A 15,441-nucleotide genomic window follows, 5' to 3' on the forward strand; every position below is an offset into this window, starting at 1 on the left:
ATATTCTTTAATATTAATTAATTGTCTGAATTTTATTTGACATTTTCTTGGACAGCGAATGAACAGGTTTGTCCGATAGTGGGTCTGGACTTCCAACTAAAAAAAAAAAAAAAAAAAAAAAATTTTTTTTTGGTTGGGTGGGCACAGCCCACATTTGGGTGGGCACGGCCCACCCTGGCCCCTGGCTACCGCCGGCCCTGCTTTTCAGACATTCAAATATGTCATCTTTCCATACATTTACACATCTCACTACACTTGCAAATATTTATACAGGTTTTGAGATTGTCTTACACATTTACAAATCTAACATTACGCACACACATATTGAGATACAGTTACATTACTCTGCACTCAGATATGTAAGTAGTTCTGCTACAATAATGGCCACATGCCATGCTTTATAGCATGACACATTTTCTGTATCAGCCAATCAAGAAGAGACTGAAGATTGAGAAAAAAAGATTCCTGTATTCACATTGTCAAATAACTTGTTTTCTGTGTGCCTGTGCTGTGTGTGCAAATTTGTTTGTGTTTCTACATCAACTCACAGGTAGTGAAATGGTGGAGGCAAAGTTGAAAGGTATCCAGGTTGTCACGTCACCTTACACCATCCACTTCAGAAAAACACCCAGATATTTCAAACCAGGAATGTCTTATGACATTGTGGTAAAGCACTTATTTACATTCACATGAATTGTCAGTAGAAGTTTATCTTTTTTTATACTTTATACAGATCATTCACAGAAAACATTTCAGTACAGTAGAGTCACTCTTTGAAAAAAAAGGAGACAGAAGATTTTCAAAAAATATAAAATTCACATGCTGTTTAATGCCTCTTTAAAAACTACAATTGCTGAATCAAATGTAAGAATTCTAATAATCTTTTGATGCAAAGGGAGAATTTCCAAAGAAGATTCCGAAGGAAAATAGGGACCCAATGATTTATTTACTATATACTCTATAGGTCATAGTTATTAGTGTAGAGTAACGCGCCCCACACACATCCTACCTCTACTGCGCGTCTACCTCGCGTCTGCGTCTGACTTTTGGTCACAGACTGTGAAATCAACGTAGAGCGAGCACACATCCAACCTCAGACGCACTGCTGAGGCGCGTCGGAGGCACGTCTGCAGCGCCGCTCCCCTTCACCTCAGGAGGCTCGCCTATTTTTTTCTGAGAGCAGCGCGTCTCTCTCGCGTCTCTGTGCTTTAACTGATAGAGAAATACTCTGCTGACAGTCATACCAGCAGCATTCACTCTAGTTACACGTTTACCCGGTGTGTTTATTTCAAAATAAAACATCCCTCAGTCGTATACGCAAATAATCCCTTTATTTCACGATGTAATTGTGCAATCAAAATCCGAGGGATTCAAAACCTAATTTTCAATTAGTTCTGGCATTTCATTTTTGGATAAATGACACATATAGAGATCCAATATAGTGAAGAAATAAAAAAGATCATGATGAGCGCAACAGTTTTCCGTTGCTCTATCTGTGTCTACGGCCTTCTTCTTCCCCGACCACACCCCCCTCTCTCTCTCCCGTATAAATCAGTAAAGTGATTTTTGAAATACTCTGCTGAGAGTCATATTGACTTCATACTGGCAGCTTTCGCTGTAGTTTCACCATTTCCTGGTGTGTCCCCTTCAAAATAAAACTTCCAACAAGCAGCAGCAGCTGCTGAGACGTTGCATGTGTGTCCGAGAAAAGTCCGAGAGAGGCAGCAGTAAGGTAAGGCGACGCGCTCCAGAGGTAGACGCAGGATGTGTGTGGGGCGCGTAAGGGTGTATTCACACATGCCGTGTTTAGTTCGAACTCAGGTGCACTTCCGCCTTCGGTGCGCATCTTTCAGGCAGGTGTGAATACAGCAATCGCACTCGGGGGCGGACCAAACAAGCGCTCCGAGACCCAGCTGAAGAGGTAGTCTCGGTCCGTTTTCAAACACACTCTGCTGCAGTTCGTTTGTGGTGTGAATTTGTCTGGACTCGATCCGACCCAAATGCAGGAAGCACTGTGCCTTTTCTTTTTTAATAAATTGCAGTCAGCTTCACATTATGAGAAAGTGCTGTTGTCGCCATTGCTAGGACGATAAGTTGTGGTTTGACCGGGAGCCCAGAACAATATAGTAGGCCTACATTTGATCGAGAAGACGCGTAAAAATGCTGAATGTGTTCAGCGATCAGATGAAGGAGAGGGGAGCATCTCCCGCACAGTGTGTGTGTTTTTATTTAGCTTCCCATGTACGGGACCGTCAATACTATCACCGTGTCAGTTTGGAGCTGCACTGCGCCGAACTGACACCAAGCTGATACACAGCTTAATCAGCTGAGTGTCGGCATGAGCCTATTCTTCTCGCGAGCGCACGTCCAGCAGCAAAAATACAGTAAAAATGATGCTTCACATCGTAGACTACAAGCCACATAACGTGGCATTGTCATAGGGCTTCATATTATAACCATAAGAAACAACAATAATTCGATTTTTTCTTCTTTATTTGTAGGCTGGATGTAGGCCTTTTTATTATTTTTAACCCCATAGTATATCAATGATATATTTCACAGTTTTTACTTCGTTCTCCCTGCTTCTCTCCACCCCAGAATGTCTGTCCAATGAATGAATGACCTCAGATCACGTGTGGTTTTCCTTCGTCATGCTGGTTCACTTACAAAAGGGGCAATGTGAAAGTGGACCACACCAAACAAAAAAAATCTAAACTCTATTTGTTCTGGACCAAAGCCAGTGAACTAGCGGACTTTCCCTGTGTGAATACACCCTAAGTGCACTTTGCATAAAGAGATCATCAATAGAATCGGTCAGACCTAAATAGTTAGGTTTCTAAAAAGACTGATGGTTTCATAGTGTTCAGCTGTTTTGTCTCTGTTTGCAGCTTGAGGTTTTGAATCCTGATGACACTCCTGCACATGGTGTTGCAGTGGTGGCTGATCCAGGTCCGCAAACGGGCATCACTGCAGCCAATGGCATGGCAAGGCTGTCCATCAATACAGCAGAAGGGATGAACAGTCTGAAAGTTTCTGTAAGTCTCTTACATTTTTTACAGTGTTTGCATTAAAGCCCGTTTGGTAGAGCTACATAAATCAGGATTTTTGCTTGATTTATAAAATGAAAAAAAGGCTATATCCAATTTCAAGTCCAAGTTTTGTAAAATCGTCTGACACATATTTTGTAAAACTTAAATAAGGATTTTAACTCTGGCTATTTCCAACACCTAGTTTTGGGGTTTAAAAAAAATGCAAATGTACGCATGATTAGTTAGATATTGCTAAATTTGCACATACAAACATTTCTGAAAAAATCATGCTATAAAAAAGCAACCGACTGGAATAGTTGCCTGATAATATCTCTAACTTAGAGATATCATCAGGCAACTTAGAGACTCTAAGTTAAAAATGTTACCCTATTCAACTGCAGTGTCTCGCCTCCATCACAATAGCCTTTACATTATTATTATTATTATTAATAATAATAATAATAATAATAATAATAATAATAATAATAATAATAATAATAATAACATCTTTATTTATATAGCACCTTTAAAAACAATGGTTTACAAAGTGCTTTAACAAAATACATACGAGCAAATACTATCAAATAAATACATACTAATCAAAAAAAACATAAACAAAAAGATAAATGGTATGGTCCATGAGTACCTCAACTCTGAGCAGCCCGCATGGATTTTCGTAGGGGTGTTGAATTTCAACTTTTTAAGATGTTTTAATAGACACCTTTACAAACACATTGGTGAAGTGGTAAGGAACGTATTCCCAGATTGGCCAAAAATCTGATAATATTCCCGGTTTGGCGAGCAACATGTAGGTCACGTTGCTTAGAGCTCCTGCAGATTTTTTTATTTTTTTTAGGCACTTTTTTTCAGCAGTTTTAGTGAACTTTTATTTAGTTTACTTTTCTACGATTATCATGCCGCCCAAGGCGAACAAAGGAGGCAGCATTAAACCTAGCTTGTGGCCTGTTGCACAGAGTTGCGCCTCGGCCTCTCCTGAGTCTCCGCCTCCGCTGAATCCACCGCCGGAGAGTATGGATCTAGCCTCACTCAGAACTGAACTCCTATTAGCCCTCCGTGTCGACGTCGCGGCAATGTTCAAAGCCGAGCTCCGGGGAGCCTTGGCTGAAACCCTCAGTTCAATTAAGACCGAGCTGCTAGCCTTTAAAACGGAGCTTTCCTCCAGTTAGTCCGCTGTCCGTCAGGACGTTGCTAGCTTGAAGAGCACCGTAGCCGAAGTGGAGCTGACCCTCTCTACCTGCACTGATGACGTCCTGGCCCTCCAAGCTAAGGTGGAACACTTGAGGCGGCCAGGATGGAGGATAAATGTGATGACTTGGAGTCGAGGTCGCGCCGCCAGAACGTCCGTATCATCGGTGTCCCGGAGGACGACCCCAGCTCAGCATCAGCAGCTAACGTTTCCAAGTTACTAATGGAGGCCGTCTCGCTCGTGAAGGAGCCGCTGATCGATAGATCCCACCGTGCTCTGGCGCCAAAGCCTGCAACCGGTGGTCGTCCCCGCGCCATTATCGCAAAGCTTCACTAGTATACCGACTGCAACGAGATCCTCAGAAAGGCGAGAGAGTTACAACGGATTAATCTGCGCAACATGTCCATCTCCGTGTTCCCGGTGTTGCACCGAAAGCTGTGACCTGTCAGAATGTGTGACCCTAGAGGGCGCTGTTCTTATTTCTTAACTGATTTCAATAGTGGCGTGGCGTGGGGATTTTTTTGAGGAAACCAAGTGAGACAACACCTTTAATCTACATGTGTATTGGAAGGTGGGGGACAGAAAAGAGTAGGCTACGTCGCAGCTTGTATTTAATGTAACTACAAGAGCTATTATAGCGCAGGGGCGTCAGCTCACCCAATACCATGAATGAATTTTTTGTGTATGTGATTCCTATTTTGGGAAAACTGTATAGGAATTGTTTTGCTTTTTAGGGACCCCAGGAAGAATAGTTGTCACAATGGTGACAACTAATGGGGATCCAACAAACAATAAACAATACAGGGGCACAATAGGGCACCCAAAAAAAATGCTCGCGCGCGAGCAAAACATTTTTTGGGCAATTATTTATTTAAAAAAAGCATGGGCACAGATAATTAATGCAAGCACGCGAGTGTTCTCTGCCACTGTGGCAACTGTTTTCTCAGTCTCATATCTGGGGTGTGATCTCTCTGGCCTGTCTGTCTCCTGTTGTCCTTCCTTCTCTCTCTGCATTTCCCCTGCCTCAACCAGCTCATTCTCTTCTGCCCTCTGATTCTCCTGTCTGGTGCAACATACAAAACGTCATATGATCAATGGTTACCTCAGATAACCATTAAAAGTTCAAATAAAATTAATCAAATCTAAGCTGAGTCTCACCTGTCAGTGTCATCTCTCAATGCCAACTCTACCAGCGTCCCTTCAATCTGCTCCTCTCCTCCTCTGCACTCTGCTGCACTGAGTCTTGAAGCAACAAGAACATATTACAGTCTCCTGTCTGCATTTTCACTATCTAGATTTTTATATATGCATATGTAAAGTTACTTGTGTATAACCTGTTTGCAGTTATTCCTAATTAATATGAAAGTAATAGTCATATCACCTCTGCTCGTGCTCATCAACATCCCTCTCTCCTTCACCTTTTCCTTCAACTCCTCCGTCACCTCCTCCGGCACTCTGCTGCTCCTCTTTGTCTGGACAGATATGTAACTGTTAGGCTTGGGCTAGTGACCAGTGGTCAACTCAACTGGGTTGTTACCTAAAAGTGGTTTGCATTGCCTTGTTACCTAGCGTACCTCTCTCATTTCTCCTTGCTGCTTTATCCCTGCTCCGAGCGAATAACTTTCTGATGTCCATCTACAAGAACAATGTTGTTTGAGTTGAATTGAGATCAAAATCATAACTAATACAGTAGGCTGTTATATCTAGTTCCGGTCACTGAGATAACAAATAATTCAATGCCAGCAAAAGATCATAAAATAACATAGCCTACTAGTACAACATACTTCTTCCATAACTCTATACATACCTGACACACCAAAAAAACGAATAGTAAAAACAGGACATTCGTCTATATGCATGCTATGAATGATACCTATCAATTGTTTTTTTTTCTACATTATGTTTCTACTGTCTTGAAAGTAACCACCTGTATGTCATCATGCCCCCTTAATGTCTGTGCTTTTGTCTGTAGGCCTACTCGAGCAGAAAACACCAGAATGAGAATAATTTCAGAATCATTCATTTTCAACTTTGAGACCAACATGTGCTTGAGCTGCTTAAGCCAGCCTGCTTATTTAAGCATGCACTGGGCTATTTTTAAAAGAAACAGCGTACAAAACAGCTTCCACCTCCGAGTGTTGTATTCTTTTATAAATTGCGCTAGTATAACATTGGTGCCATTGGTTCCAGGCAACTTGAGAAGATGTCTTATACAGTATGCCGATAGCTAGCTAACTAAGCTGACAAGACAACTTGGATACCCCATCACGGGATCATCACCCCCTGAAAACACGAACGTAAAGAATCGAGAAACACCATAAGATGGCATGTAGTGTGAACCCGACATTTGTGATCTTTCTCCGATCAACAGGTCCAGCTTAAACAGTTATCGCTACAGTTTAATATATTAGCGAACTGTCTGGCTACTATAGCATAACGACAGACAGTTTACTTCACTTCACGCCGGCCGGAGTGAATGGTCGCTGACGCTGTGCTGGACAGGTTCAAAAAGTCGATATCAAGGAGAATGATTCTCTCCTCAGTGTGTGCATTTCATTGCAGCGGCCGGCCAATGAGGGGGGCACCATGCATATAGGCCTATTTTAAGAAGAAAAAAATGCAAGCATGCATTCTGTAGATTGCCAGATGAGTCAGACTTAAATAAAAAAAGTTAAAGGTATAAATAAATTAATTAATTAAAAAATCAGTGCCCCAGGCATACCCAGGCACCGCAGATCCACAACGGGGCACGTGCCCCGGTGAAAAGGGTCTGCCGACGCCAATGTTATAGCCCCTGGTCACTTTACCAGGATTTACACACACCTGTAATCTGTCCAACACCGCTCGTTCGCTCTCTCTCTCTCACTCACTCACTCACTCATTCACACACTTCCTTATCGTCTTATTAAATTATAAATTTTATTATAAATGCACCCCCCACCCCGACCGGAATGCTAGCCGCTTAATGCCCAATGCAGATTCGAATTCATTCACAATATAATTAGGGGACGTTTTAAGCTATTTTAAGTTTCACGTTCACATGAGACACGACTCACACAATCAGTTGTAGGTGCTTGATATACACACATACTTTCTATAGGCTACATCCTTTTCGTTTAAGAACTCGGCCAAATGTTCATTACAACACTATACTTAAGACAACCCAGAACAACTTCAGTGGATATACAGTAGGCCTACCAATGCAACTTAATCCAGGCAATCAAGGCACAATTAGCAATAAAATAACACAAAACATAACACACATAGCTACACAGACAGTTAAGGGAACAGTTAACCCGCGCCGGGAGAAGGTGTGTATTTTACTCACTATTTGTAGAGGCCATTAGCTGAAGTTTGCCGCTACCAGCTAGCCACTCGGTGCGGACATAGTTATCCTCACGGAAAGTGCGATAAACTTTCTTTCTCTCCACACGCATTGGCCTGCCGTCAGATTTGATTTTTAATGGCTTCTCAATTGGCAGTTTGGTAAAATAATTTGTTACTAAATACTCAAAATCTCCACCCTCCATAACTGTTCTTGCTAATATGATAACAATGCAAACATGCTAATCTACCGCTATTGTTATTGTTGTTAAATTTCAGTGACGTTGATAATGATGCTTTGATTTGATTGGTGTGAAGCCAAAGGCCGAGTGGCTTCCCTTGGCACCCTCCTTACATCCTCCTGACATCCTCCTGACCAATCACAGAGGGCAGTGTCATGGTAATAGCCTCACCTGATTGGTCAATTCTTTTTCTTTTTTTTACCAAGGGATGCCAGCTCGGCCTGGCTTCCTCGCAGACATACAGTGTGCAGTGTCGTATTTCGCCGCGTCTTCAGAATCTAAATGTAAAGGGGCGCTGTTTCGCGCATTGTGAAATGCTCAATGAGAGGAGATAAATGGGGAAGAAATGACAGGAGCACAGCACCAAAGATTACCGAAACTGTTAATATAAATGTTTTTATTGGATGACAACTACAGCCTAAAAAACAGGGAAGCCTGGCTTCCCTTGGCCTCCGGGAGAAAACGCCACTGTAGACTGTAGGCATATAACAACCCAGTCTCACAGTGAAATGTTTTAATAATTATGTTGGTCCACAGCTGAAAACAGTTTCACAAAAACAGCCCTACAATTGAGATTATTAAGTTATTTGCTTCCAATTTAAAATGATTGCGCAGTGGAAAAAGTATAGCCTACACATTTCACTGTGATGGGTGGGTTATTCACCTAAAAAAAAATCTTACCATTTCAGTGCCAATTTCTGACCATCTGACCATTCACCTAAAAAAAAATCTGACCATTTCAGTGCCAATTTTGAGAAACTTCTACGATTTGCGCAATGGACCAACGTTTTCACATAGCTTATATTTCACTATGAGACTGGGTTAATCAATAAGAACAGCACCCTCTAGGGTCACACATTCTGACAGGTCACAGCTTTCGGTGCAACACCGGACTACACCCCCAAGACGGCTGTCATTTCCCCAGAGGAGGCTAAGACATTTATTAAAACACTGAATAAATAAAGTCGCGTATCATGCTGTCCCTTGCTCCGATCCTCGTTTCCCAGTTCACTCTACAAAAGTTCTGGTGAGTTGTAAAATGACTTTTTCCCTTTTCCTTATAACCTATTTTAAGCCTCCAGTTGTCGCCTAATATTTTTGTTTATATTGGACGACTTTGATATTTGTTCAACTCCACTCAGTACTCTTGGTGACTTTTGTAGCTGTACTTTACGTTTTTATGTTTCTATTTTTAACTGGTTCTGATTGGAGTTGGTAACAATAGCCTACCTAGGTTTGTGTTCCAATATGTTCTCCCTAAAAAAAATATAAATCACATGCCACTACCCTTATTATTTTTATTGTACTCTTTTGCATGCATACACGTTATCTAGATGTATAGTCTGTGGGAACATGCATATTTTTATTTATTATTTTATTTTATTTTTGTACAATCTAATTTTCAGTTCTGCTGTGCCAATGCACCATATTTACTTCAAGTGCCTTATACTCAATATTCAATGTTGAGAGATAATGCTCTGCAGAGTTCTATTTGTTAGTTCTAGCTTATAAGTCGAAAGCTTCATTTTGAAGATGGCTCCTGTCAGAATCTGCACTGCTGCACCCATCGTTTGGGGATGGGTTCAACTGATGTGCGGAAGGGGGGTGGGTTTGGGTGGGTTGTGGTTGTTTCTGTTTTTTTTTCTTCTGCTTTGCCCTGGGGCATCTCCTCTTTTCATCTACCTTCTCCATTCCTGATAAAATGCAACTTTTAGATGATTAATACAACTTGCCCAGACAATGTATCCACTACTAGATTTTTAAGCTGGAATGTGAGAGGTCTGAACAGCCCCATTAAACGATTGAAAGTACTTTCATATCTGAAGAGATTGAATGCCGACATAGTATTCTTTTTTTTTCCATAAACTATTTTTATGGAATTTTTTCTTTTTAACAAACATACAAAATATTTAGAACCCCACCCACCCAACACCCCAAATAATCCTTGGAAAGATGACAAAAAAATACATAAAAAAAACAATAAAAACAGTTACAAAAGAGTGTACATGCAGTGTGTAATATGACATTATCAAGAAAGTTCTAGAATGCAACACTCCCTGGGCAACCCCACCCCCCACAGACAACAACAGAAGTACAGTGGCCCTTAATATAAACCTGCCTGCTCAATGTACAACATTTAATATTAATATTTGTAATTCTCCGCTCAGGAGGATAATTCAGATAATTGGCAGAGGTGATTTTACACCAATGAGGACATATTTATGAATGAGGATATTGATTTTAGCTAATAAATTACTTAAAATGTTACACAGTGTCCCCCCAAGGACAAGAACAATTCCAAATTCCAAACTATGCACCTGAAGACATTCCAAACATGACGCCTCAAACAAGGGGGTGCATAGGCTGTGACACATGATATGGAGAAAAATATGGAGACATACTGTAAGAGATCCTTTCTAAGGGGAAAAAATAAATATATATTTTTTTTTATTTTTTTTTTTTTTACAAGAATCTAATCATTGGAAAGCAACTTAAGTTTATTAAAATGAGAAATGAAGGGGCGCCACCTATGATCGAATTTGTACAGAGAGCCTCTCAGGGAATATTTAATTTTTTCTACCTTAACAAAGAACATAACATCATTCAACCATGAAGATGAGAGGGGACGCTTTGGAGATTTCCACTCAAAGTATTCTTCTCCGAGCTAGAAGAGAGGAGAAAGCAATAACATCTGCTTGCGCACTCGAATAAGTAGAAGGCACCAAGGGGACCCCAAAAATGGCTATATAAGGACATGGTTGAAGTTTTAGCTGCAAGACGTCAGATAATGTTTTGAAGACAGAACACCAAAAATTGTTCAGTCTTGGGCAGAGAAAAAACATATGACTGGTCAGCCGGGGCAAAGCCACACCGGTTGCAACTATCGTCTACGTCAGGGTATATTTCTGCCAATTTGGCTTTAGAAAAATGGATCCTATGAAATACCTTAAACTGTATGAGCCCAAGGCGAGCACAGGATGATGTTGAGCTCATTCTGTCGATTGCCTTAACCCACCAGTCATCTGTGAAATCCACATTTAATTCTCTCTCCCATGCAACCTTAGCTTTGAGCACAGGTGTGTTATTGAGCGACATAAGACCGCTATATACCCGGGATATAAGAGCCTTCTGATCGGGACCTAATTTAAGTAATTCATCCCAGGGCAAAGCGGGGGGTGGAGAGGGAAACGAGGGATACTGCGTGCAAATGAAGTGTCTTATTTGTAAGTAACGAAAGAAATGTGAACGTGGCAAACCAAATTTTTTAACCAGATCTGTAAAGCTGGAAAAAACTCCACATCAATGCTAATGCTGTCCGAGGACATTTCAGACTCTTTTTGCGTTTTTCTTTCCTTTAGTCATTTTTCCAAATCAGTGTTAGTGTTACCGGTAATACAAGCCCAAAAAAAAATCGATGAAAATAGGGTTTAGTCAGTTAAGTCTGAAATAGTTAGTGGGAGCTAGAAAGCGGTCGCACCTACTCCATGCTCTGTAACCCGGAAGTCCCCGACATAGTATTCTTACAGGAAACCCATTTATGTGATAGGGATCAAATTAGACTTAAGAGTCCATGGGTCAGTGATGTCTTTCACTCAACTTTTGATTTCGAAAGCTAGAGGGGTAGCTATTTTGGTTAATAAAAGGGTACATTTTACCGCTTCTAAGATCATAGCTATTAAAACTATAATATACACGTGTTCGTTGTTCGGATGTATGGAAGGTGAAAAATAAAGGATGTCTGAAAAAGGCTTCAAAGTTTCTCAAGTGTTGTTTAATTAAGTCAGTTCACAGAACAGCATATGCAAGTGAAAGTCAACAGGAAAAAAGTAAGTCAAAAAAAGTGATCTGTCTTCTCTACAGCAAGACATTTTAAACATCTCTCAACAAGGGTATTGATTGGCTAAGGTGTTGTCATGCGTTTTCAAAGTCCATCCTTCTTCCGGGCGTCTTCTCCCTGTATGTACTATGCCGAAAGATAGAACTATGCTCAAGGCCTTGAATGTATCTATGACTTGGTCAGCTGAGTAAGGAAATACAGAAGGCCTTTGTTTAAAAAATACATCGCCCTGCCTCTAGCCTCATTTTATGGGAAAAACATCGTAAAGTTACAAGAGGTTTTTTGTTGCTATTTCTATTCTACCTCCTCTGTCCCTGCTCAGGGCCTGGAATGAGAGCATTTTAAATCACAAGTTAAGAATATATCGATTGTTCAATTGATTATATATGGGTAAATGCAAATTAATGAGGGGGGCTAAAACATCATTAATATTTAGAAATTAAAATCCTTATATAGCTGATAAGAATGGGAGATATATGATTGTCGCAGGCCTTTTATACCAGAATCCGGTTTTATTAGTAAACATTTATGCTCCAAATTTTGACAACCCAGATTTTACAAATAGACTATTTGCCACCCTGCCTTTCCTAGACACCCATCTTTTAATTCTTGCTGGGGACCTGAACTGTGTTATGAATCCAACCCTGGACAGCTCTAATTCCCGTACTCTCAACCAATCTTCCGTGTCTAAATCAATTTCAGATGTTATGCTCCAAAATGGGTTTGTAGGCCCTTGGAGATTTCATAATCCCCAAACTAAAGCATATTCTTTTTTTCCCCCAAGTCCATCAATCCTATTCCCGCATTGATTATTTTTTTATTGATGGTTCCCTGGTCCCCAAAGTGACCTCCTCTGAGTATCATTCAATTGTTATATCTGATCATGCTCCTCTTAGTCTCAATATACAACTTTCAGGCCTCCGAACCCTGGAGGTTTAACACTCTGCTTCTGTCTGATGCATTCAACACCTTTATATTGTCCTCAATTGATGACTTTATAGCTATTAACAAAGATGACTGTCTCTTAGTTATTATTATGGGAGTCGCTCAAAGCCTATTTGCGTGGTCAAATTATTTCTTACTCAGCTCATCGCAATAAAACCCGTAAGGCCAGGCTAAATGAACTCCTAATTAAAATCTGGGATATTGATGGACAAAATGCTATTAACCCATCCCAGAGTTTAGTGAAACAGAGATATGATCTGCAGGTAGAGTTGGACCTCCTTACAACAAGTGACGCTGAGCGACTTTTAGTACGTTCTCGTGCTACTTATTATGAGCATGGTGATAAGCCGAGTAAGCTCCTGGCTCATCACTTAAAAGGTCAAACTACTTCTCGATTAATTCCACAAATTAAAGATTCCTCTGGTGCACTTGTCTCTGATCCCACTTCTATAAATGACATCTTTAGGGATTTTTATTTCTCCCTTTATGAATCAGAATCATCATCAGACACGACAGAAATTACTTCTTTCCTCCAGAATCTTGATATCCCCAAAGTTGATCCCACTACTGCTAAAGAGCTTGATGCACCTTTGAATTTGGAAGAAATTAAATTCTCTTATCAAAGCATAATAATAAAATTCCCGGTCCCGATGGATTCCCAGTTGAGTTTAAGAAATGTATTAATAAGCTGGCCCCTCTCCTCAACTCTGTTTTTAACGAGTCCCTATAACGTGGTTCATTGCCCCCCCCCCCCCCCACCCACTCTAACCCAAGCGTCCATATCCCTTCTTTTGAAGAAAGGAAAAGATCCTACTTCTTGTGCCTCGTACAGGCCTCTGTCACTTCTTAATGTTGATATTAGCTAAAACCTTAGCAACTCGTCTTGAAAAGATTCTTCCTGTCATCACATCAGAGGAACAGAATGGCTTCATTAAAGGGCGTCAGCTGTTTTTCAATGTCCGAACACTTTTAAATGTAATTTTCTCTGGTCATTCCGCCTCAATGCCCGAAGTTGTTATTTCGCTCGCTGCTGAGAAAGCATTTAATCGGTTAGAATGGCATTATCTCTTTGAAGTGCTACAACAGTTTGGCTTAGGGAACAAGTTTATTTATTGGAATCGGCTTCTGTATATCACCCCTCAAGCAGTGGCGTCACTAGGCTGTTTTATTCGGGGCTAAAGCCCCGGATCTAATTTGATTAGCCCCGAATCAAATTTTTTGGAAAAAAATAAAAATAAATCGAATTTCCGACGGTCCTTGAACGCCCCTCATTTACCGCACCAGAACAGACTAGAGCAACAAGTGCGTCAGTACCAAGCCCCAACCTCAGCGATTTTTACCGGCATCCAATAAGGAAGTGACCTACAACTGTAGTAACCAGAAAGTGCCACTGGGGGTGGCGCCAAGACGAGCAGTTTTTCTTTGACTCACTCGTTTTCAAAGTCTTAATAAACCTATTTACAGCCTGGGCCACAAAACCATTTTAGTCTGTATGTTTAGGTCATATCTCCATGACAACACTGAGGGGGGTGAATTTTTTTGGCCCACGCTAGTTTTTATTCTTTTGGAGGTTAAAATGTATTGGCGCGATCTCTTGAGTGACAGCTCTCCGCCCGCTGTCCCTCACTTTGCCTCGGAGGTATACGTCAGCTATCTCCCTCCCCCCGACGTGATGTCGATTCCCCTTTTCGGCAAGAGGAATGAGGCGGAGTAAAAATCTCACAAGATGGCGACGCGCCCAAACCAGGATTATTGGATGCCGTGTGAATAACTGAGGTCAGCCCGGATGCTACATCCATATTATTTACTATCTATGGTCAGTACACTTCAGCAGCCAGCCAGTCTCTCAGTGTTTACAACAGGTGAGTAGTGAGCACAAGCCCTAGATTTCACAATGTCTTTATTATATGTCAGTAATTCAAATGTCTGTAAACGTTTTGAAAACCTTACTTATGGTGAATGTACTTGTAGTTTGTCTGCGGCTAGAATGCTCTAGCTAGCTAACATTAGTGACTGTATTAGTGTGATGGTATCAGAGGCATTAAGCCTGCTACTATATCAATGTTTTTCGTCTGTAGTCTACATGACCGCTTTGTACATGAAAGTTTAAGACAATAATATGAAGATATGATGTGAAATTAAAAGAATAACAGTTAATATGTATGTTAATACATGATTCTCATGTCAACAGGGAATGAGACCGGCTGCAGAAGTGTACTGACTCATTTATGTTTGTTAACAGAGAATTATAACGTTATCTGCTGTAGAGTCCCAACCCCCTGGGACCTGCAACAATTAAAAAAGCATAAAAAAACTGCCGTGCGTATTTTCGCGCGAGCGCATCACCGTGACCGGCCTGGGCTAAGCCCCGGATCTTTCAAAAACCTAGAAACGCCCCTGCCCTCAAGCCAGTGTCCACACAAATAATTCCCGATCTAAATATTTCACACTATCACGCGGTACTAGGCAGGGCTGTCCCCTCTCTCCCCTACTATTCGCTCAATTGCTTTAAGATCTCTCCCCCACTTTCACGGCATTCCTCGTTCTGGCATTGACTTAAAATTGTCTCTTTATGCTGATGACCTTCTTTTGTATATATCTGACCCGCTGACTACTATTCCACCAATTTTATCATTGCTGAAGAGATTTGGCTCTTTCTCAGGCTATAAAGTGAATCTACTTAAAAGTGAATGCTATCCTATAAACACCTTAGCTTTACTACTAAAACAATCGGATATTCCTTTTAAGCTCTGCCCCTCAGGTTTTAAATATTTAGGGATTAATGTGACCCGCACCTTGCCTTCTTTCTATTCTGCCAATTTTGCCCCATTGGTTGCCCAGCTTGGATTGGATTTT

At 41.0% G+C, this 15,441-nt stretch overlaps 1 protein-coding gene across 1 annotated transcript in view; it reads left to right on the forward strand.

Annotated features, from left to right (window-relative positions):
• LOC307251539 (complement C3-like) overlaps window positions 1–15,441 on the forward strand; it is a gene marked incomplete at both ends in the record, with an annotated part of 113,295 nt that overhangs the window by 18,587 nt on the left and 79,267 nt on the right. The window contains one exon of the mRNA XM_080028907.1: window positions 551–666. Coding sequence (XP_079885033.1) covers window positions 551–666 — 116 coding nt within the window. The remainder of the gene's footprint in view (window positions 1–550; window positions 667–15,441) is intronic.

This window comes from Ammodytes marinus, assembly GCF_949987685.1.
Source record: "Ammodytes marinus genome assembly, chromosome: 6".
NCBI classification, from domain to species: Eukaryota; Metazoa; Chordata; class Actinopteri; order Uranoscopiformes; family Ammodytidae; genus Ammodytes; species Ammodytes marinus.